We start from the raw sequence: 22,313 nt of genomic DNA on the forward strand, positions 1-22,313 counted from the left end.
GAGATTAGGTACAGATTTCACAATTACAAAGAGGCGAACATATCAGCATTGCTCTTAAAGGACATTCTCCTAAAGGAGCACAGCAGAGCCCGGGAATATTTAACAAAAATTGTACAGAAAACTGATTCCTTGACAAGCCGTCAAATTCACAGTCAAGGAGAAACAAACCACAACATTAGCAACATAGCAGCATCCAGTAGGCAATGAGTCAAAGCTGTATGTAGGTTACCATACACGGAGCCTGGGAGACTGGGGGCATAGAAGGCCTAAGATCGGAAGTCAGCCCATGCCACACCAACCCATCCACCCACCCACCCGCCAGGTCCCCGTAGTTTACAGTTGGATCTGTTCATACTGAGGACCCCACAACAGGCCCTATTCTAAAGAAGTCTAGTTTCTCCTAGATTTTTTTTTTTTTTTTAATCTATACCTAGGGGCATAGGTAACACATAAAACAGGCTGCCTCCCAAAGCCAGTGATAAAAAAGGAAGTATAATCCTCTCAGTTAATTTCACAAAAGATAAACAGAGAAGGCTAAGTCCTAGGCAATTGTGGGGTATGAAAAATGTGCCCCCGCAGCCCCCCCTCCCTCCCCACCAGTTCTGCATTCTTTTGTCTGAATTAGCTTGTGTCTCTCTCTACTGTGAACAGTGAATGCCCAATGTAGGCTCAGAGTGCTCTTGGAGGGATTTTCATTTCTGTCAGGAATCAAAGTCTTAACCTAAAAAAAAAGCAACTGTTTATCTAGAGCTGGTAGAGCAGGTTTGCCTATGAAGTCACACCCTGTTGGCATCACCCAGGCCTCAGAGCATCTCTCCCAGTCAACTGAGCCAATTAAGTAATACACTCTATGAAATTCTTGGCGGGTGTCAGCCTGCCCTTCACAAAGGCTCAGTAGCTACACTGCTTCTAGAATGTTCCAGCTCCACATCATCAAGTCCCCACAAGGCTTGGGGAGAGACTGGGGTACACCTGTTCTATCCTGTCTTCAAGCCTTCTTGGGACTTGATGTAATAGGCGGACTCCCTCTTCAGTGGTCGATGAAAGCTCAAGGACATGTGTCGTTCCCAGGACCACTCAAGTGACTCTGTCATATCCCCACCACAAACGAGGCTGCAGACAACTGGCCTACATTAAGTGAACTGAAGTCTGGAGATGATAAAATGCAATCGCAGATGTAATCAGCCAAGGTTCTGTCTGACAGGAGGGCTTTGTCTTTAAAACCTTCATGTGTACTATACTGCTTGCTTTCTTTGTGGGTCTTTTATTCTTTGTGTGTGCTTTTACAGTTTATTTCTTGAATATGGGTGTATTCTCAGAATTAAAAAAAAAAAAACCTACCTTGGATTCAGTTTGTTTATATACACAGAAATTTCACTTAAATATAGTTTTTTATCATTTTGATACTCTAATGCATGTTATATTGATATGTTTTATTTTGATATATTACTGTGATCTGTGTTTTGTTTTCCAAGATGAGGCCTTCGTTTTTAATGACTATAGCCAGCTTTACTGGCCCTCAGGTGTACTTTTCCGAGCTTCTCATCTTTGCCAGTGAATTTGGAGAGGAATGACTAAGTCATTTCTGAGCCATGATCTGAAGGACCTATTTTTAAAAAAAAGAAGAAGAAGAAGAAAAAGAAAATAAAAAAAAAAAAAAAAAGAAAAGAAAGAAAGCCTTTCCCCTGCTGTCCCTCCAAACAGCATTTCTGGCTGGAGACAGCACAGTGACCTGATTGTGCCTAGTTGTGACCTATGTCTGGATGAGGGAAATAGGAGCAGGCAAAAGAGTTCTGGAAGAATTTCGGAAGAATGGAGTAAAACCAAATTTGTTTTCTGCATTTTGACTCAGGTTGGCCTTGGGTAGAGATTAGAAAGTAAGCCCTCTGAAAACAAAGAAATTGTGATTAAATAGCCCAGAGAAGATCTTTATGCAGTGAAGTAGTCTTCCTTAGAACAGAGAATAAATAATTATACCCACATGGGCACAAAATAGAATACACAGTATTTGTTTAGATGAAATGAAAAAAATTCCCACTGGTAAAATTCCCACTGGACCATCTTAATGAGCAGAGTAGAGGCCCCCCAAAGGACCAGGTGGGATCAGGTTTCAGTATCCTTCCAGACCCAGAATTCTGAGAGAAAGGATGGTAACATAGGGACCAGCATGGTTTCAGTGGGTACCTGGAATTGGCATCGGTTGTGAAAGGAAAGAGTAGAGCCTCACTCAGATGTAGGGACAGAAAAACATACCACAGTAAGAACACCTAATAGCTGCATAATACTGATCAGTTTATAAACAAATAAGAGTCTTAGAAGCCAACTGAACATCACTCTTGGTAACAGGTGACAGTCTCCCAGTTCTCACTGATAGGAGACAACTTCATAGACACATATATATTGCCAAAAACCTCAATACACTTTACCACAGGGAAGATTTCTACCCAGTCCCTGCTGCTCCCCAAAGGACAAGGAGCAAAAGTTCCCTACATCACTGTTCACTGTGACCCGGCATTCCTCCTCCTGTGAAGGGGCACACGTCTGTCTCTTCACTTCAGCAGCAAACTCCAGTGGCATCAGGTGACCTTGGTCATAGGCAAGAATCATTCAATATGGCCGCACTTGTAGCAGCTCTGACTCCTTCCTTTTGGTGACAGATCTCAAGCCTTTACGAAATCCTTGGGTGCCCAAAATGACAGATGTCTTTTTTTGAAAATAAATACACCTGAATGAGCTCACCCATCCTCAGAAGAAATTGGCTGTGGTTACTCTTTTGCGGGGAGTCATTAACTCTTCAGGGGAACTTGCTATTCCCTTGCCAGTACAACTTCTCCTCTGCTTTTTTCTTTTTCCACCGACAGAGGAGCAGCATCTTAAAGGTCTTCCTGAAGGTTCTGTTGCAGAGGGCATAGCAAATGGGGTTGACGGTACTGTTGACATAGCACAACCAGTAGCCCAAGTGCCACAGGGTGACCGGGACACACTTGTCACAGAAGGTGGAAACCAGGACCATGATGTTGTAAGGGGTCCAGGTGATGATGAAGGCCAGGAGAATGGCACTCAAGGTCTGGGCTGCTTTCCTCTCCTTGACGAGGACCATTCTCTTTCGTTTGGTCATTTGATGGCTGAGGCTGGGATCCAGGCCTTTCGTCGAAGGGTCCTTGGACACTGGGAAGGAGCAGGGCATGATTTTCACTTTGTGACAGCCGTTGTTGGTCTCCTGGGTCCCATCAGCTTTCACCACCAGCCGGAACTTATAGGCCACACATTTCTGACTCTTGGGTCTATGAGCAGCACCGGGGGACAAGAAGTATTTTTGGGTGTCATAGTCATTTTTTTCAGCTTGAGCTTTCACAAACGTCTCCTTGGTCTCTTCGGCACTGAATTCTTCCCTCGGGCTTTCCTTGGCCTGACTCTTATAGACTACTTGGAAGACAGGGTCTGTGGCAGGCTTGTCCTCATCCTCCGAGGAAGGGTAGCTGCTACAGGTAGTGAGCTGCTCGGCTTGGGCCCACTCGGTGCTTGGGCCCGTGGCTTGGGACGGCTTCCCAGGGGTGGAGGTGCTCCTGCGAGAGGATGACCAGGAGGCTTGGTTCCTTTCCCTCTGGGCCAGGGTGGGACGAGGGCAGCTAAAGCAGGATGTCAGCAGAGACTTATGAGCCGGCTTTCTTGGCTCTGCTTCCGCCATGGAGTCAGAGCCCTGGAGGTCAGCCAGGTCCTTGGTCCGCTTCTCTGTCTCCCTGTAGATTCGGCAGTAGAGGATCGTCATGACAGAAACGGGGATGTAGAAGGCAGCAATGGCAGTGCCGAAGGTGATGGTGGGCTCGGACAGAAACTGGATCTGGCACTCATCTGGTGGTACCGTCCGCTCTCCAACCAGGTACTGCCAGCAGATGATCGCTGGGGCCCAAAGGATGAAGGAGATCAGCCAGGCCAAGCCAATCATGATGGCAGCCCTTTTTGGGGTACGTTTGGCCCGATATGTCAGAGGTCTGGTGATAGAAAAGTAACGGTCAAAACTGATCACCAGAAGGTTCATGACGGAAGCGTTGCTAGCCACGTAGTCCAGGGCGAGCCAGAGGTCACAAGCCAGACTGCCAAGCACCCAGCGTCCCATGAGGATGTAGGTGGTATAGAGGTTCATGGAGAAGATCCCAATGATGAGATCTGCACAGGCTAAGCTGAGCAGGTAATAGTTGTTCACAGTCTTCAGCTGACTATTGACTTTGAAGGAGATCATGACTAAGACGTTGCCCACAATCGTGATCAGGCTTACCACAGCAGTCACAGCCGCAATAGTGATGACTTCCCACAACCTATGGCGTTCCAAAGGCTGGTGACTTACCGGGGTGCCATTGACAGTGGTTGTATTGTGGTAAGATTCCCCTTCCATCCTTAATTAGAATTAAGTCTTGGGTTCTAAACCATCTCTTTTCTATCTCACCTCTTCTTGGTCAGCATCTGGAAGAGAGGGAAACACATTAGCTCCACTCACCAGCATGGATCTTTTTTCCATTCATTGTATATCATTTACAATAGAATAGCAAATGTGGTCACACACATATTCAGAGTGAGATGCTGAAATCTCTAAAAGTTTTGATGACATTTTTTAGCAGCCTCATCCCCTCGCTTTTTGGAAGTCCCAGTGCCTGAGAGCCTTTCTTGTCCTTGAGGCTGCTGCCCTCTTGTGGTTCCAATAGGCAATTAAAGAGAACTGTGAAGACGAAGGGGGAGGAAAAGGCTATTGGATAACTGGGGAGAAATAAAGGGAAGAAAGCCCATGATGTGAAGTTACTTTTGATTGCAACGGCCTTAGGGGCAGAAATTCTATTTTTTAAGTTCCGTTCCCAGTGATAAGTACCTAGTCTATCATGCACTGGGAAAAGAGACGAGTTGTATCTATTCTATAATCCCATTTCTAATCATTACTGAGTTTAATTATAGATTCAGTTATAAAGCATTTTTGAGGCACTGTTTTGAGGCAAAACTGTCTTATGACACTTCTCCCTGGCTTATGTGCAAACTCCCCATGTGCACAGAGGGGTTGAAATTTTCTTCAGCTGCTGAAGACGATGACCTCCCCCCATTTTTGAGCCATGTGTGAGGTAATAGAAATGTTTTAGATTATTTTTAGATTTTTATTTTTAGATTATTTTATTTTCTGTCATTATAAAGTAATATTTTCTTGTAAAAGTTCAAGCAATGTCAAAATGTATATCTTAAAACAAGCTTCCTCTGAGTCAGTCTTGCAGAGGTAATCAGTGCTTTCCCCTATGCACATACTAACAAATACATAAATACAATTATTTTTAAATGGGTGACTTTTTAATGTTTACACACTGAATTCTGTTTTTCATTTAACAAATTATCATGGACACACTTTTTCTTTCTTTTAAAAAAAATTTTTTAAAGTAATGTCTACACACAACGTGGGGTTCAAACTTGGGATCCCAAGATCAAGAGTTGCATGCTCCATCCACTGAGCCAGCCAGGCGCCCCAATAGGCACATTTTGTATCAGCATGTCTTTTGGATCAGAGCTCCTTTTTCATTTTAATGACTGTACATTATCCCACTTAATGGGTATAATATAATTTAGTTAATACCACTGACAAATTCCAACTTTTAAAAATAAATTTTCCTTTTCTAGATTAAACATCTGTGTACACGATAAAAAGTTCAGTGGCTATAAAAGTGTAAACGGTATAAAGAGAGGTCTCCCTCCCACCTCTGACCTGGAAGCTCAATCTCCCTTTTCTGCAGGTAACCACCATTACCACCATTTCTTATTTTTCCTTTCAGAGATATAATATATGCATGCAATATTTATTTGGTGATCTATTAAAATTTTTTTATTTAGTAATCTCTATGCCTAACATGAGGCTTGAACTCATGACTCTGAGATTAAGAGTTGCCATGCTCCACTGAGTCAGGCACGCACTCCTGAAAAATACTATTTTAATTACAAAATTCCAGGCCCCATGATATGATGATAGGTAGGGAAGGGAGAATCTTCTTAATGACCCTCGAAGCTTGCCATGTGAGCAATTACTGCTCTGCCTACTGACGGGTCCTGACATGTCTCTGATAACAGTATTGATATAAAGATGACAAATTTGTGAAGGGCTATGGATTTTCTTTCCTTGTTCTGTATTTCCAACTCCACTGTTAGATGCCTCAAATTCAATATGGAATTGAATTGATGATATTGTCTTATATTAGGAAACAGATTCTTCTGACTTTCTGATCTTGCACTGTCTTCCTTCTGATCCCAACTAAGACAGTACAATTTACCCATGAAATATCCCTCTTATTGGTCCCTTTCCTTTCCTGCATCTATCACCCTGGTTAGCCTTGTGCTGCCTTATACTGATTACCCCTTGGTGTTATCAACGTTCCAAAGACAGCAAAGCATGACTCCTAAGCACCTGGAAAGCCAGAGTTGCTCTGCACCCTGCAATTCTCTGGGCGTTTTCCATCCCAGACTGTCTCTATGTGACAGGTCTAAGTCTCATAGTGCAAGAAAGATCCCACAGAAATTCCTTCCTTTTTCCTTCATTCCTTCTTTCTTTCCTCTCCCAATCAATATGTATTGGATGTTTTTTATGTGATGGACTCTAATGGCAGGGAGACCAGGGAACAAAACATTGGTGGGGGTGTAGATAAAGAAGCAGGTAATTAGATAAAGAAGCAGGTAATAAATGGCAGGGGTCTGGTCTGGCACTGCAAGTCCTAGGGCACATAGAAGGGCATGTAAGCCAGACCCATGGAAAGGGGAAGAACTTCTTGAGGAAAAGGTTATCTAAGCTGAGGCTTGAAACGTGCATGGGCTTTATCTAGGCAAAGCGGGTGTGTATGGGTAGGCTGGGGAAAAGAGTGTTGCAGCCTCAGAGGGGAAGAACTTACTTGCAAGCCCAGAGGCAAAAGGAGGCATCGGGTCAACATCACTGATCATCAGGAAAATGCAAACCAGAACTAGAAGGAGATATCAACCCACACCTGTCTGAATGACTAAAATCAACAGCACAAGAAACAACAGGTGTTGGTAAGGATGTAGAGAAAGGGAAATCCTCTTGCCCTGTTGGTAGGAATGCAAACAGGAATAGCGGCTCTGGAAAACAGTATGGAGATTCCTCAGAAAGTTAAAAATAGAGCTACCTTACAATCCAGCAATTGCACTACCAAGTATTTGCCCAATCAATACAAAAATCCTAATTCAAAGGGATACACTTATCCTGATGTTTACAGCAGCATTATCTACAATAGCCAAATTATGGAAGCAGTCCAAGGGTCCCCCGATTGATGAGTGGATAAAGAAGATGCAATATACATACATATATACAATGGAATTAATCAGCCATAAAAGAGAATGAAATCTTGCCATGTGCAATGGCATGGATAGAGCTAAAGAGTGTGATTCTAGGTGAAATAAGTCAGTTGGAGAAAAACAAATATCAGATGATTTCACTTATGTGTGGAATTTAAGAAACAAAACAAATGAGCAAAGGGGAAAAAGAGAGAGAGGCAAACCAAGAAACAGACTCTTAACTATAGAGAACCAGCTGATGGTTACCAGAGGGGAGGTAGGTGCAGGGTTATAAATAGGTGATGGGGGTTAAGGAGGGCACTTTCTGTGATTTTGTGAGCACCGAGTGATGTATGGAAGTGTCAAGGCACACTTGAAACTAATAAGACCCTGTGTGTTAACTAACTGGAATTTAAATAAAAATGTTAAAAAAAAGAGGCATCGGGTTGGAGATACTGAGTCACGGAGGAGAGGTGACACTAGAGAGGTTGAGGGGGTGGGGTAGGCATGACAGGAGTGGACTTGAGATAAAAGAAGTCCACCTTCTGGGAGGACTGTGTCAGCTATTTCTAGACTCTGCCTTTGCTCTGAAGGTCGTCCTGACACTGAGGGCGTTGGGGGCAAGAGTCGGGAGAGAAGTAATAAAATGAACTGACTACTGATTTTTTCTAATCAGGTCTTCAATCTAGAAATAAATGGTGTTTCAGAAGGATTTAATTTTTCCACTTAATTTTATTAGAAGCCTCAGAGGGGAAGAACTTACTTGCAAGCCCAGAGGCAAAAGGAGGCATCGGGTAGCGAGCAACTCCTGAAGGGTTCTGGCCTGTGAGCACATGTGTATAGCCAGGGGCTTACCCTCTCTGAGTTGTTTCCTCGTTTGTAGAAATCAGGAAATTGGACTATAGGATGCAGATACATACATTTTAATGATTTTTGTATGTCACACAGTGTGATGATGGTTGGTTTTATGTGTCCTCTGTGGTTGCCAGGTGTTTGGTCAAACTTCCTGGTCTAGATATGGCTGTGAGGGTATTTTTTTAGATGTGACTAATACTTCAGTCAGTAGGCATTGAGTAAAGACGATTATCCTCCATTATGTAGGTGGGGCTGAGCTAATCGGCTAAAGGCTTTAGAGGAAAAGCCAGAATTCCTTCTGTCTCCAGACCACCTGTGGATATAAGGCTACAACACTGATTTCTGCTGGAATTTCCAGTCTTCTAGCCTGCCCCCACACATTTCAGATTTGCTAAACCCCACAATTCCTAAAAATTAAAAAAAAAAAAAGCTCTTTCTCTGTGATAAAAGGATTAAATACTTTGATAAATGGAAAATGTCATCTATAGTGACAACAGGGTCTCTGAATCGTACAACTGAATCTGGCATTGGGCAGCTGTCAGTTTGAAAACCTAGCCCCAGGGCTGCCTGGCTGGCTCAGTTGGTGCCCTGTGCAACTCCTGATCTCAGGGTTGTGAGTTTGAGCTCCACGTTGAGTATAGAGATTACTTTAAAAAAAAAATCTTTAAAAACCAAAAGCCAAAAAACCCCTTAGTTATGTTGTTTACTGTCTGACTTTGGACATGTCACCTGACCTCTTTTAAGCCTCGGATGTTTAAGCTTAAAAGTGGGGACACGGAAAGTCTACCTCATTTGGTTGTTTTCAGGATTAAACGAGGTAATCCTCATTCAGTGTTTCACACAGCGTCTGTCGCAGGGGAACGTTCATTACAAAGTAGCCATCGGGCTGATGGACGTGAAAATGACTTTTCATATGGCGGGATGGGTCCCAGGTGCGGTCTATAAAGGGACAAGGAGGAATACAATGATGAGGCAATACTCTCACAACCTTGAACTGGCTGTTTTAGTGATACTTTTCCCTTTAGTTCTGGTAGTTTATGCTCACCTTCAGGGGCATAACAAATTGTTTCCAACTACTAAAGCAGAATAACTGTGATGAGAGCCAAGGTTAACAGTCTTCCCCAAAGTCTGCTCATTAGAATAGGACTACCTCAAGATACTTGATTAAAAAATAACATGGCCCCACAGTCAAAGAAGTTGAGAAGATACCATCTATTATTTAAAGCTCTGAGAGATCCTGAAGGCACATGAGCCCAGGGAAGGCTGAGAGGCCCCAAGGTCAAGGATACTATTTAATTTGGTTTAGCACAGCGGAGGCTTAGCACATAAGCTTTTTCAGGGGAATGTCTGCTGGTATCCTGTGGCATCTGTCAGTCACACTCGGGAAATGCAGTTCTGTGGGAATCATACTGAACCAGGAGTATGGAGATCTGAGTTCACATTTCAGCTAAAATCTTGTGATTTGACACATATCTGGGTCTCAGTTTCCCCATATACAAAATTAAGAGATTGTAACTGTAAGGGCCTACTTAGCTGGAGCAGCCCCACCTTGGTAGGACAGCCATTTTGTTGCTTATGCAGTGAACTTAGATTGACCCTGCCCTCCAGAGGAACTCACTTAGAAACGGGTCTGGGAAACCGGTAAAATATGGCGGAGGAGCCCCTGATAAAAGAGCCCATATACCAGGACGTGTCAGGTCAGGGAGAGATAACAGAGCCCAGAATGCAAGGATGAGTCAGGCCAGGTGGAGACATCCAATCAGTAAAGCGCACATACTATCTCCCTGACTACCAAAGAATGTGGACCCCGCCTTTTGGGTGCCAATTCTGACCAAGGTGATAGGGTAGTTCAAATAGCTACTATAGGGGAATTGTAATTCAAGTGGCCACCCGTGTGCGACCTAGCATGACTGTGCAGCTTTCTCTCTGTGTTACAATCTCATTGGCCACCTGTGTGTGGCCAGGCTCAACCACATGGCCTTTGCTCTATAAAAGTTAGTCTGTGAGGCAGGGAGGGGTCGCCTTCTCTGTAAGAGGCGGCCCAGGCCGGTTGGTTTGGTTCTCAATGCTTGGCACGAAATAAAGCTTTGCTTTGTATCGGTCTCGTCCTTTTGTCCACGGACCCTTCAGCAACCAATGATTTACCCTACAAAATGCTTTCGAGCTTTACCTATAGACTTGCAATGGCAAATACTGGACATTGTCTGAATTTCAGACCTCAACTTCTCTCTCTCCTCAACCAGAGAAATAGCCATGAGTTGGCTTGCTCAGGCAGTTCATGTAATGGAAGTAGCTATCAGCCAATTTTGAACCCTTGATTTCCTCAGCTGTTAAGCAAATATAAAAATATCTGCTCTCCCCACCTTACAGATACGTTTTGAGGACTTCCAGGTGAGGTAATGTAGAAAAACTACCAAGTCCTATTCTGGTGTCAGTTTGGAGTTTTAATTATCATAAAATGAAAGGTTAGGGGCGCCTGGGTGGCTCAGTGGGTTAAGCCTCTGCCTTCAGCTCAGGTCATGATCTCAGGGTCCTGGGATCGAGCCCCGCATCAGGCTCTCTTCTCAGCAGGGAGCCTGCTTCTCCCTCTCTCTCTGCCTGCCTCTCTGCCTACTTCTGCCCACTTGTGATTTCTCTCTCTGTGTCAAATAAATAAATAAATAAATAATCTTTAAAAAAAAAAAAAAAAAAGAAGAGTTAGTCTTGGTAAGTGGGTCTTGTCACAGGCAGCTCATTAAAACTATCCGGGAGCTTTTGAAAGATACTGTTGTCTGGGTCCCCCCACCCTGGGTGTTAACAAGAGTTTATGTGGTAGAGACTTGGGCATCACCGGGTTTTGAAGTTCCTGAGGTAATTCTCCCCTGCAGCCAGGATTGGAGAACACTGACCTCTCTAGCTCCTCAAAACTCAAGGTGTCGTCGATAGAGGGCCAGTTTTGGCATTGCCTGGGAGCACGTTGGAAATGAAGAAATCCCGGGAACTAGAATTAGTGCTTCTCAAAATGTAGCATGCTTAGTATGAATTACCTGGCGGACTTAGCGAAGCTACGGAAGGGTGGAGTTCGCAATCCCACATTTCTCAAAAACTCCTGAGGACTCTGCTGCCCCATGGACTGTATTTAAACAGCAAGACTGAGGATATTCTGAATTCCCAGGAAAGGGGAACTGTAGCTTATAAATGGTGCTGTTAAAATTGGAATTCTCTGACTGAAATGTGCGATAACGTTTGGATTCCTCTCTGCTCCAAGGACTTTTGGGTTATTTTTATTTCTCCTGTTCAAACTTAATACATACTTCCTTTCTAGGTTTGCTTCTCTCTATCTGTTCCATTTTTTCCCCTGCCTCATGTTTGAGAGGGTGATTTTTCCTGATTCTTAAACTGGTGGGAATGGACCAATCTTGTCACAGTCAAAATGGCATATGGGGCATGAGGTAGGTTCCATGACTGAAGTTTTGATTTTTTTGTGTGTGGATGATAGTTGAGTGTGAAAACTGAGTTTCAGGTGCAATAGTCTTCCAAAATAAACTTTTGAACCACTAAAAGTTTTTAGAGTAACAGATTATGTTTATGGAGGAGTGACTTTTTTTTTTTTTGGATTGATTGATTTTATTCTATTTTTTAAAATATTTTATTTATTTACTTGAGAGAGAGAGAGAGAAGAGAGAGCGTGAATGGTGGGGAGGGGAGGAGGGAGAGGTAGAAGCAGGCTCCACACTGAGCAGGGAGCCCCATACACGGCTCAATCCAGGACCCTGGGATCATGAACTGAGCTGAAGGCAGACACTTTACCAACCGAGCCACACAGGTGCCCCTGGAAAATGGGAACTTTTAAAGTTTGAGTAACCAAACAAGAACTCATGAATTCTCACTCCCCAGGCAACCATTTATATTTCGTTTCCCCCACAGCCCAAAACACCAGTAGGTGTTACTCCTTGAAACACCTTGGTGGCTCAGTGAGTTGAGTGTCTGACTCTTGATTTCAACTCAGGCCATGATCTCCTAATCGTGAGAGGGAGCCCTGCACTGGGCTCCCCACTCGGTGAAGAGTTTTCTTGAGATTTTGTCTTCCTCTTCCCCTCCCCACTTGTGCATGCTCTCTCTTTCTCTCTCAAATAAATAAGTAAAATCTTTAAAACCAAAGTTTCCATTTTCCACACTTTGCAGAGAGTATGTTTATTTCTAGGGTACCAACATCAGCAGAGAGGAAATAATTACCCCTGGTTTATTTTCCAGCACCAAACAGAAGACAAAGAATCCCAGAACAGTAAAATTGTCCTTGTTCCCAACTCTGGCAGATTGCTTCTTGCTTCTTTGCTGTCAATAAATTATACAAAGGAAACAAACCAATGCAAAAACAACAACAAAAAAAGGTAACATTGTGTATCAAATTAATTCTTTTCCTGTGGAGTGGCCTTGATGACTTCTGAGGTTTTGCAGGAGATGAGCTTAGATCTTGAATTTCTGAAATACCTTTTCTCTGAGAGGCTTTTTGCTTGAACCAGGCTTCACTGTTTCTATAGCAAGCGTAATGGAAATTTTAATAGTGTCTACAGTCCAGTGATACCAGGACATCATCATAACCAGCTGTTGTTATGAATAACATGAGTTATTCATAGTTGTGAATAGAGTATTCATAAGCTGCTCTTCCTCCTCCCCGTTCCTTTTCAAGGATAAATCAGGAGAAAGTAAACTTAAACACACATGGTGGCATTGGGTTAGATATCAGGAAGAACTTCCAGTGACAGAATGTGTGAGTAAAAGAAGTTTGGAATTTGCATTTTTGTTTGTATTTTAAAGTAGGTCTAACTTCTTTTGATTGCTAGAATGCTGTCCAAAGATACATGATTATTGAGAAATGACTTCTTTTTTTTTTTTTTTTAAAGATTTTATTTATTTATTTGACAGAGAGATCAGAAGCAGGCAGAGAGGCAGGCAGAGAGAGAGAGGAGGAAACAGGCTCCCGGTCGAGCAGAGAGCCCGATGCGGGGCTCGATCCCAGGACCCTGGGATCATGACCTGAGCCGAAGGCAGCGGCTTAACCCACTGAGCCACCCAGGTGCCCCGAGAAATGACTTCTTAATGTCACTGAAGCAATAATATCTGGATCAGAATTTTAAGGTAATGCGTGCTGTTTTAAAATTTCTAACTGTATTTATTATTTTTTACTGATGTATAGGGGACATACAATATTATACTGGTTTCAAGTACACAACATAGTGATCTGACAGTTCTATACTTTCTGAAATGCTCACCATGGTAAGTGTAGTTCCTATCTATCACCATATAAAGCTATTACAATATTATTGATAACACAAGTTTTTATTTATTTATTTATTTGGCAGACAGAGATCACAAGTAGGCAGAGAGGCAGGAAGGGAGAGAGAGGAGGAAGCAGGCTCCCTGCTGAGCAGAGAGCCCGATGCGGGGCTCTATTCCAGGACCCTGAGATCATGACTGGAGCCAAAGGCAGAGGCATTAACCCACTGAGCCACCCAGGTGCCCCGATAACACAAGTTTTTAAAAACATATTCTGTGTTCAGGGACGCCTGGGTGGCTTAGTTGGTTAAGCAGCTGCCTTTGACTCAGGTCATGATCCCAGCGTCCTGGGATCAAGCCCCGCATCGGGCTCCTTGCTTGGCAGGGAACCTGCTTCTCCCTCTGCCTCTGCCTGCCATTCTGTCTGCCTGTGCTCACTCTCTCTCCCTCTCTGATAAATAAATAAAATCTTAAAAAAAAAAAACATATTCTGTGTTCACTACTGTGCTAGATTTCATGGGGTGTATAAAAGAGAGCTTTATAATAGCAGGGCACAGCAGGGCAGAGGGGCACTGACATAGAGAGGCTGTGAGTAATGGCCGTGGTGGAGATTCTATGCCAATTGCTTCCCTTTCTCTGTGAAATAGAAAGCAAGGTCAGCAGCTGAGAGTGGCGATGGAGGAAGAGAGACGGAGCGGCCAAGCCATGAGTTCTCCATGTCTGGAGTTTGACGCATTCATTTTCGGTGGTTTCCTGACTCCGGTTCTAGGGCCCAAGGACCTACTGTGTGTGACCTGGCAGGCAGTTCACTGCCCTGTCCTCCTCACCAGTTAAAGGCCGGGGATTCTGGCCTGAAAGGAGAGCTCCTTCCAAAGGCCCTCCCCCTGCAACCCTGAGCACCTCTCCACAGTGGCTGCAGCTGTTCAAAAACACCTATGAAGGGGCGCCTGGGTGGCTCAGTGGGTTAAGCCGCTGCCTTCGGCTCAGGTCATGATCTCAGGGTCCTGGGATCGAGTCCCGCATCGGGCTCTCTGCTCAGCAGGAAGCCTGCTTCCTCCTCTCTCTCTCTCTCTCTGCCTGCCTCTCAGTGTACTTGTAATTTCTCTCTGTCAAATAAATAAATAAATAAAAATCCTTTAAAAAAAAAAAAAAACACCTATGAAATACAAAGACCTCTTTTGAGAGACCTTATCAATGTTTTCCAATTTGCACAGTTTATTACTAAGCATCAGAAATTCAACAAAACTGTAGAAGATCTGCCCATAGAAGATGAAAAGAAGAATCGGGAAGATGCATTTGTTCCATGAAAATTTATTTGCAAAGGGAAGATGCATTTTAATTAAATATTTAATTTAATTAAAGATGATATGGATGTTACGATAGGACAAAAAATGGTCCTCATCCACCTTCATGAAACAATAAGAACTTCTGAATGCTATGGTATCAGGCTAGGAATTATGTGGTTTCCTGCAATTATGATGTTTGAAGGCTCAAATATCACCTTGATTCAGCGGTTCTCAAATTTGAGGGTGCATCCGAACCACATAATGGGGGCAGTGATTGCTGGGTCTCTTCCCCAGTTTCTGATTTGGGGTGAGGCCTGAGAATGTGCATTGTTAACAAGTTCCCAGGTGATGCTATGCTGCTGGTCCACATTTTGAGAACTATCTCCTTAAGGAATTAGCTGCCTCTTGTTTTTCTTTTTTAAATATATCAAGTCACATATCTTTAAGAGTATGCAAAAAGTCCAGTTTATTTTTGAAAGGAGTCCCCTATGTAACCGAGCACTTTCTTTTTGATATCTCATGAATACTACCTAAGGGAAACTCAATTTTTTATTCATGCAGCGGCATATGTTTAAAATCAGGTGCATCAAGTCAAAGCAATAGCAGAAAATCTTCCTTCCCTTTGTTATTTATAAAATCAAAGGCCTCTGGTTCCTTGCAGTGCAAGAATGCCATTTTTATCCTTGATGATAGATCACTTTCCATGTGAATCAAAACCAGAGAGGAAAGCATACTCAACATCTTGATTAAAAGAACTTCAGCTAGAGGTGTTCCTCTAGTTAAGAAGGTTAGCAGGGGGATCCCAAAATTCACCATATCTAAACTCTGCTGACTGAATTGAAAAAAATCTTAGATGGACAGACGGTGAAGGGAAGAGGAATATAGTCTTTGGACATCTGGTAGCATCTGCTGCATAGACTTAAGAACACAAACTCTGGGGGCGCCTGGGTGGCTCAGTGGGTTAAAGCCTCTGCCTTCGGCTCAGGTCATGGTCCCAGGGTCCTGGGATCGAACCCTGTGTCGGGCTCTCTGCCCAGCGGGGAGCCTGCTTCCTCCTCTCTCTGCCTGCCTCTCCGCCTACTTGTGATCTATCTGTCAAATAAATAAATAAAATCTTAAAAAAAAAAAAAAAAAAGAACATAGACTCTGAAGGGCGCCTGCGTGGCTCAGTGGGTTAAAGCCTCTGCCTGCAGCTCAGGTCATGATCCCGGGTTCCTGGGTTAGGGTCAGGGGTCCTGGGATCAAGCCCCGCATCAGGCTCTCTGCTCAGCAGGGAGCCTGCTTCCCTCTCTCTCTCTCTGCCTGCCTCTCAGCCTACTTGTGATCTCTGTCAAATAAATAATCTTAAAAACACACACACGCGCGCGCGCACACACACACACACACACACACAGACTCTGAAATCAGACTGAGTGGGTATGAATCCCACTCTGTCACTTATTAGTTGGAGCAAATTATTTAACCCCTTTGTGACTCAGTTTTCTTATCTGTAGAATAGGAATAATAATAGTGTTTACCTGACTGGAATATTCTAAAGATTCAAAGTTAGTACATTTAAAGTGCTTGGAACGGTGAGAGGCACAAAGTAAGTGTTAAATAAATGTTAGCTCTTCTTGTCCACAAAAAAGTCCACCTTTTCGATCGTAATTTTGGAGACTTTTTGTGGGATGGTTATATAGTTACATCAATTTTTGCTGGTGGTTCTAACCTGGGATGATTTTGCCCATCAGGAGACATTTGGCAAAAACTGGAGACATCTTCGGTTGTACCACTGGGGGGAAGAGTTGTTGCTGGAGGGTAGCAACTAGTGGGTAGAGGCCAGAGATGTGGTTAAACATTCTATAATACACAAGAAAAGCCACCACCACAAAGATCGTCCAGCCCTAAATGGGCCAAGGTTGAAACCTTGATTTATGCTGTCTGGTTTGAGATTAATATGTGGATTCGTCATCATGGTGAGAGCCCAAACTGGTGGTGTGTTGGTAAATATATATATATATATTTTAAGATTTATTTGACAGAGAGAGAGACAGCAAGAGCAGGAACACAAGCAGGGGGAGCTCGTTTCACCCCCACCTCCAACAAAGCCCCGATTTACAAATATCTGACAATTTCTGTGGTGTAAAAATTCTTACTGTAACCCATTTCAAGTACCAACTTTATATCACTGAATGTAGAATTAGGAAGAGATAATGTACCAAAACATTATAGTTCCTGGCCACACAGGGGTTGGGGGTCCAGCTTGTCCAATGCAGTCTTTTTTTTTTTTTTTTAAGATTTTATTTGAGACAGTGTGAGATGGGGGGGGCAATGTGCACAAGCAGGGGGGAGGGGTAGAGGGAGAAGCAGATTCCCCAATGAGTAGGGAGCTCAGGACTCCATCCTAGGACCCTGGGATTGTGACCTGAGCTAAAGGAAGAGGCTTAACTGACTGAGCCATGCACCTGTCCGGTGCATTTTTTTTTTTAAGGCTTTATTTATTTGTCAGAGAGAGCATAAGCAGGCTGAGTGGCAGGCAGAGGCAAAGAGAGAAGCAGTCTTCCCACTGAGCAAGGAGTCCGATAAGGGACTCTATCCCAAGACCCTGGGATCAGGACCTGAGCAGAAGGCAGCAGCTTAATCGACTGAGCCACCTCGGCTTCCCTGTTCAGTGCATTCTTAAAAATGCCTTTCCTTAAAAAGAAAAGAAAAGAAAAGAAAAAAAAATATATATATGCCTTTCCTATCTGTCTATATCTCCTCTTAGCTCCTTTATGGTGCACAGGGAAAAGGGGATACCTTTGTTGGTACTATTTTTGTCTTCCTGTTTAGTGTTTATCTAGAGGTAGGATTGTTGACTTTGAGAGTTAAGCCTGGGGATGAATAACTTAATCCTGGGTGCCACTGCCAGTCTTAATTTGACAAGTAGAGATATGGAAAAAAATGAGGAAAATAGAGTGTGTAGGAATAAAACAAAGGGAAAGGCTGGGGATCAGTGGAGATGGAAAAGAAAAATTTGATGTACTGTGTGAGAATTAATAGTGTCCATTGACAAATATGCTCATTATTAAGACAATGAAATAACACAGAACAATATACAATGTTAAAAAATACTGTGAAGGGGCACCTGGGTGGCTCAGTTGTTAAGCATCTGCCTCCGGTTCAGGTCATGATCCCAGGGTTCTGGGATCGAGCCCCATGCCAGGTGCCCTGCTCAGCAGGAAGCCTGCTTCTCCCTCTCCCAGTCCCCCTGCTTGTGTTCCCTCTCTCGCTCTGTCTCTGTCAAATAAAATCTTAAAAAAGAAAAAATACTGTTCAACTGACAACTTTCCCTGACACATCTCCATCACTGTATTCTGTTGACTAGTGGCATCATTAACTACCACCAAGCAAGAAACCTGGGCTTGACCTCTAACTTCTCACCCCTTTCCCACCCCATTTACAACTAACTGGTGATGAGGTCCTATCCATTCTCCCATTGTCTGCCTCCTTGGCTTTCAACTTCATTTAGGCCCTAATCATTTGTGGCAGGAACTATGCCAGTAGTTTCCTAATGGCTCTGCCTAGGATTCTAATTTTCCTCTACAGAATGATTTTCTTGGTGGTTAACAGCATAGACTCTGAAGCCAGACTGCCCAAAGTTCCAATCTAAGCTGTGTGATTGTGGAAGTTTCTTTATTAGATCCGTCATCTGTAAAACAGGACTGACACTAGTATAACCTCATAGGCTGCTGAGAGGTTTAAATGAAGTGTTATGTAGGAAGTACTCAGAACCACACTGTGTCACTATGTTTAAAGTTGTTTCTCTCCAGTTCATAATCCTTCATTGGTTCCCTCCATCTAGAAATCTCCCATATCCCACTTATCAACCAGGCAAATTCCTGCTTAACCATTAGGCCTTGGCTCAAGGGTCTATTTCTCATGAGGCCTTAAGCTACTCATTTAGGCATTTTTTTTTCTTCCTTTGGGCCTTCACCTTGAACTTTTCACTGCACCCAGCACACTAGTGCAGTCATCTGTTTACAAGATTATCCTCCTTAGGGAATGTGGAAAGTGAGCTACATAAAGGCAGGGACAGCAGCTACTTTTTCATTTTCTTTCTTCTCCTTCTTTTTTTTAAATCTCCAGGACCAAGCAGTGTGCCTGGCCTAGAGTAGACAATTAGAAGCAATGAATAGTGTTGAGTATATACGGATATCAGAAAAGACTGGGAAGGGGGTAAAAAAGCCACTTGTTTTGCTATGCTGATTGGATGATGGGAGTTTTAGCCCTTTTTATTTTAGGTGGTTTCTGTAATGCAAACTTAAAAATGGTTCCCATGTATCCATATAACCAATTGCCCTTCTTCCCCCTGGTTAAAAGAACAGACTGCAAAAAAAAAAAAAAAAAAAAAAAAAAAAAGGATTACTACGTAGTAACAAAAAAAGAATATAATTATTAAATCATGGATGAATCTCAAAATTTTCTACTAAATAAGTGACACACACACAATAGACTGGAGTGAGCCCGTTTGAGTTAAAATGCCAGGTCCACCACTTAAGGCAAGTTGTTTAACTTCTAGGGCTGCTTCTCATTTGCAAAGTAAGGATCACAGGATTAAACACTCATGTGCTCAGCAATGTGAGCTCAAGTAGACATTTCTACAAGTTCTCCCAAAGACTTGGGAGCCCTTCCATCCATTACCAGTTTTGCACGGTGCACAGCAAGCACAGTTGCTTGCTGTAGACCACACCGCTCACTTGAGACCCACCCACCTTTTCCTCCACACCTCCTCTGATCCCTGAATTCAGAATTATTTTAATAATTACACACATTCACTCTTGAAAATCTGGAGATTAAACGGGGAAAAAAGGAAAAATTAACTCCCTGGGAGCCTCACCATATGGTTAGGTTAACCTCTGATTACATTTTGGTACTATACGTTTCAGATTAAAAAAAAAATGCAAATACATTCATATTCGTATTCGCCTTCCTTTTAACAAAAACGAGTTCCTATTATACAAACGCTTTAACCCATCCATTTATAACCCATCCTTAAGCCACGGGCGCTCCTCCAGCCCGACCGTCTCCCCACTTCCCCGTCCCACGTCTGGCCTTTTCCTCTGAAACCCCAGCCTTCCCCGGGCCCCGGTTCCGGCCCCACCTGCCAGGCCTCGGGCCGCCCCGCCCCCGCCGCGGCCGGTTTCCATCCCCGGCCCCGCACCCCGCGCTCGCCGCCACCGGGGGCCCGTCGCTCCCGGCTCTTTCGAGCAACCCGTTTCCGGTGGGGCCAGGGCGTCTCCGCGGCGGCCCGGCTCCCGCGCGCTCAGCACCGCCGGCGGCGGCCAGATGCAGGCGGAGCGAGGAGCTCGGGGCGGCCGCGGCCGCCGGCCCGGCCGTGACCGGCCAGGCGGGGATCGCGACCGGGCGGGGGCCGCAGCCGCCGTGGCAAGAGGCGGCGGCGGCGGGGACAGTGGCGGCCGCCGGGGTCGCGGCCGTGGCTTCCGAGGCGGCCGCGGCGGCCGAGGAGGAGGCGCCCCGCGAGGAGGCCGCCGGGAGCCAGGAGGCCGGGGCGCCGGGGCCAGACCGCCGGTAAGAGGCTTCGGATGGTGGGATCTGGGCTGATAGGGGCTGGCCGCGAGGCAGGAGCCGCTACCCGCTTGCGGGGCGCACGCTAGTCGGGCGGCCGCGGCGCCTGCGCTTGCGCCTGCGCGGGACGGGCGGAGGGCGGCGGGAGCGCGCGCCGGGTGTGCACGTGGCGCGTCTAGGGGCGAGCCCCCCGGCTACCTCCACCCGTCTTCGGGGCGGGAGAGGCGGCTCTCGGGGCGTCCCCAGATGCGGGAGGGGTCCAGACCCAGAATAGCTAAGAACCCAGGGTGTGTCAGGGCTGCAAAGCTAGCGCGCGCGTTGGATTCCAGTGGGGTGTCCATGTGATTGACCCTCATGGGGTGGGGGTGCGGCCAGGACTTGGTCTGGAGGAGCTATTGGGCAGCCTTACAGAACCGGCAGACATTCCTGTTATTAGGAGGGAAGGTGTTTTTTTTGGGGGAGGGGGGCGGGTTGTTTTGTTCACTGTGCAAGGCCTAGCACATGGTAGGATAATAAAGGTTTACTCAATGAAACTCAATGAAAGAATGCTCCCGGCGGACTGGACTCCATAGTATTTTGGGGCGGGATCAGATGCATAGTTCTCTCTTCTAATGGCATAGTTCTTTTTTTACTACATACGTCTAGGAACAAGGGGTCACTGGCCTTCGTGTTTTTTAAGCAATTTTCAACCTGAAGATAGATGTTTCAGCAGTCAGGTCTGAGTTTTAATAGCAGTGTGATCGACCTTATTTACACATTCATAGACACTTCGTATAGCTTGAGTAGGGAATGATAGGCAAACTCTTACCCCACTGATATTGGCCAAAGGGGTTTCAGTACAATCTCTTTATGAGCTGTTCTGTTATTTTAACATGTCTACTACCAAAGTGTCGTATATTTGAATTCTCATGTGCATAGATTAAAAAAAATTTTTCATTAAGGAAAAATTTCCTGCTACTGAAATGTGTGGAGTGTCTTATGCTCCCAGTAGGTAAGATGTCCCTAAAAATAGTACTTGTATACAGAAATATAGAGCTTGAAAAAAATTAGAAAAGTTAAAATTGTAACATATTTAATCTGGTTAGGATTAAGGTAAGTAATAAGTAAAATTTGATAAATTCTTAGGTTCAGGTTAGCAGGAATGAAGGAAACTCAGATCAATTTAGTGCTCACTATATAACACATTTTGTCCTTATAACAACTTTATACAGTTGGTTCTTGAACAAGATGGGTTTGCAGGTCCACTTATATGGGGATTTTTTGGGAATCCTGTTAATATATTTTCTCTTCATGATTTTCTTAATGTTTTCATAATCTAGCTTTATTGTAAATACAGTCTGTAATACAACATACAGAATATGTCTTAATCGACTGTTTATGTTATTGGTAAGGTTTCTGGTCAGCAGTAGGTTATTAGTAGTTAAGTTTTTAGGGAATCAAAGTTATATATAGATTTTTCTATGGCGCTCCTATCCCGGGAGGTATGCAAGGCTCAATTGTATATATTGCATATATATGTATATATAACTTGATTACAAATTTACTTCTTAAACTACGTAAGTTTGTTTAAACTTTATAATTATGTCATCTTATATCTATTTTATATATAAAATCTTCATTTTAAAAAAATTGCTTAATTAGCCAACATACAGTACATCATTAGTTTTTGATGTAGTGTTCAAGGATTCAGTAGTTGCATGTAACACCCAGTTCTCATCACAACATGTGCCCTCCTTAATACTCATCACCCGGTTACTCCATTCTCCCAACCCCTCCCTTCTGTAACTCTCTGTTTGTTTCCTGGAGTCCAGGGTCTCTCCTGGTTTATCTCAGTTAATTGACTTGCCTCAGCTTTTATAGTTGGTATCAGAGCTGGGGTTTATACACCAAGATACTTTTGACTCAACTCTTTCCTATGTCTTGCATTTCTATGAACCAGTCACCACTTTACTGAGAACAAGGTAGACACTCTGGCTGCCGGGGTCACATCTTCACAGAAACTGTAGTAACAGTATCTTTGGTACTGACTGAAATGTCTGGCACATAGGCCTTTAATAGCAAGTG

The 22,313-nt window shown here is 44.0% G+C and overlaps 2 protein-coding genes across 2 annotated transcripts in view; one reads left to right on the forward strand and one right to left on the reverse strand.

The window, feature by feature from the left end:
• Window positions 1-205: 205 nt before the first annotated feature.
• The window catches only part of CHRM5 (cholinergic receptor muscarinic 5), an 85,359-nt gene continuing 63,251 nt past the window's right edge, over window positions 206-22,313 (reverse strand). The window contains exon 2 of the mRNA XM_032343183.1: window positions 206-4,461. Coding sequence (XP_032199074.1) covers window positions 2,795-4,393 — 1,599 coding nt within the window. The 5' untranslated portion in view covers window positions 4,394-4,461 and the 3' untranslated portion in view covers window positions 206-2,794. The remainder of the gene's footprint in view (window positions 4,462-22,313) is intronic.
• AVEN (apoptosis and caspase activation inhibitor) overlaps window positions 14,092-22,313 on the forward strand; it is a 177,538-nt gene continuing 169,316 nt past the window's right edge. The window contains exons 1-2 of the mRNA XM_032341794.1: window positions 14,092-14,201; window positions 19,796-20,252. Coding sequence (XP_032197685.1) covers window positions 14,092-14,201; window positions 19,796-20,252 — 567 coding nt within the window. The remainder of the gene's footprint in view (window positions 14,202-19,795; window positions 20,253-22,313) is intronic.

The sequence above is a fragment of the Mustela erminea genome, chromosome 5 (genome assembly GCF_009829155.1).
Source record: "Mustela erminea isolate mMusErm1 chromosome 5, mMusErm1.Pri, whole genome shotgun sequence".
Classification (NCBI taxonomy): Eukaryota; Metazoa; Chordata; class Mammalia; order Carnivora; family Mustelidae; genus Mustela; species Mustela erminea.